A 2,121-nucleotide genomic window follows, 5' to 3' on the forward strand; every position below is an offset into this window, starting at 1 on the left:
GTGGAGCCGGTCGAGAGAGAGTCACCGCCTCGGGTCGCTGGCCGCGAGGAGGCGAAAGAGGAGGACCACAACTGCCCGGCGTCTCCCCCCTCGCCCCTGCCTGCCGACGAGGGCCCGGCGTCACCGTGGGAAGAGCCGGACCGGAAACCCGGTGCCGCGGAGCCGGGGGAGGGGCCCGAGGGTCTCCGGGAGGGTGCCGGCGTCGGCGCTCACCGCTGCCCCCTGTGCCCGCGGAGTTTCGCCGCGCCCTCGGAGCTCGAGGCGCACCGGCGCTCCCACGGCGGCGCCGGCACCGCCGGCGACCGTCTGCTGCGGTGCTCGGTCTGCCGGGACTCCTTCCGCCAGCCGGCCGACTTCTTCGGCCACCGCTGCCCGCCGGGCGGGGGCTGCCGCTGCCCGCCGGGCTGCAGCGAGCCCTGCCGGTGCGCCGCGGCCGGCCGGGAGAAGCCCTGCCAGTGCAGCGCCTGCCACAAAGTCTTCCGGCGCCTCTCGTCCTTCCTGGTGCACCGCTGCGGCGCTGCCCGGCAACCGGACCGGCCCTTCCGGTGCGACGTGTGCGGCAGGAGGTTTGCCCAAGCGTCCAAGCTCGAAGACCATCGGCGCACCCACACCGGCGAGCGGCCCTTCAGGTGAGGGGAGTTGGGGGGGGGCGCACCGCGTCATGGCCCTCGCGGCCCGTCTCGGCTTTCAGTATCCCCGCTCGGGTCTCAGAGGGGCCGCAATTTGGGGGGGGGGAGAGAGACCACCTTTTTTGTTTCGTTAGCGAGGGTGGTCCGCACAGCCAGTGAATTCAAGTACCTGCCGCCTGCCGCGGTGGGATTCAATCCCGGATCTCTGCGTAACGCCACTTGGCCATCGCCTCCCCCTGGCGAAAGCGAGGACTGCGGGTGCTGGGGCTCGGGGGGGGTCCTGGAGTGAGGCGCTGGGAAAGCGCAGCAGGTCAGGCAAGCGTCTGAGGGAGAGCCGACGTTCTGGGGCGTCGGCCCTTTGTCGGGACCGACGAACGGTTTAGTCGAGTGCGCCACGCGTTTCAGCGTGGGCACCCCTCGTTCTGCAAGACCCCAGTGAGTCCCGAAACCGCCCGCTTGTAGGACTATCCCTCAGTACCTAGGGGAGCAGTCTACTGGACCTTCTCTGTTATTAAACGCGGGCACTGTCACCCAGTGCTCCACAATATGGTGGGTGGCACGGTGGCACAGTGGTTAGCACTGCTGCCTCACGGTGCCAGAGACCCGGGTTCAATTCCCACCTCAGGCGACTGACTGTGTGGAGTTTGCACGTTCTCCCCGTGTCTGCGTGGGTTTCCTCCGGGTGCTCCGGTTTCCTCCCACACTCCAAAGATGTGCAGGTTAGGTGAATTGGCCATACTAAAATTCTAATCTAATGTGGAGGACGAGGGTGAGGGCCCCTGCGATGTGGAAGGGGTTCGGGTCATCTCTCACCCTGTTGGCCCCGCATGCTGGCTTCTCTTTCCCCTGTCTGAAAACCCCCCGGTCCGCCTACGCCCCCCCCCCCCCCCCCGAATATCTCGTCCCTTCCGGCCAGCGTGCCCAGCTCAATATTTGGAGCCAGGTGAAAGTGCAGGCTGCAGCTCAGAGTCGGGGAGAGCGCGGCGCTGGAAAAGCTCAGGCAGCATCCGAGGAGCAGGCGAATCGACGTTTCGAGCACTGGCCCTTCCTCGGGAACGTGAGATCGGGCTTATGCTCGATTCTCCTGCTCCTCGGATGCTGCCTGACCTGCTGTGCTTTACCAGCACCGCACTCTTCCCCGACCCTGAGCTGCAGCCCTCACTTTCTCCTTTATTAATACGGAAACCCAGGTAACGTGGAATTTGAATTCAATAAAATTCTCGAATTAAGAGCCTTAATGTCGATGGCCAGGTGGTTCTGCGGCAACGCGCGTATCGTCAGCACGAACTGACTATACCTTTGAGAAGGTGACTAAGGAGGTGGACGAGGGGAAAGCGGTAGATGTGGTGTATATGGATTTTAGTAAGGCGTTTGATAAGGTTCCCCATGGTAGGCGACTTCAAAAAATACGGATTTATGGCATTGAGGGTGAGCAGGAGGTTTGGATTAAGAATTGGCTGGCTGGAAGAAGACAGAGGGTAATAGTTGATGG

At 63.6% G+C, this 2,121-nt stretch overlaps 1 protein-coding gene across 1 annotated transcript in view; it reads left to right on the top strand.

Moving 5' to 3' along the window:
- Positions 1-3: 3 nt before the first annotated feature.
- LOC122547460 (zinc finger protein 91-like) overlaps positions 4-2,121 on the top strand; it is a gene marked incomplete at its 5' end in the record, with an annotated part of 22,118 nt that continues 20,000 nt past the window's right edge. Inside the window, one exon of the mRNA XM_043686082.1 lies at positions 4-630. Coding sequence (XP_043542017.1) covers positions 4-630 — 627 coding nt within the window. The remainder of the gene's footprint in view (positions 631-2,121) is intronic.

Source organism: Chiloscyllium plagiosum, unplaced genomic scaffold (assembly GCF_004010195.1).
Source record: "Chiloscyllium plagiosum isolate BGI_BamShark_2017 unplaced genomic scaffold, ASM401019v2 scaf_6410, whole genome shotgun sequence".
In the NCBI taxonomy this organism is placed as follows: Eukaryota; Metazoa; Chordata; class Chondrichthyes; order Orectolobiformes; family Hemiscylliidae; genus Chiloscyllium; species Chiloscyllium plagiosum.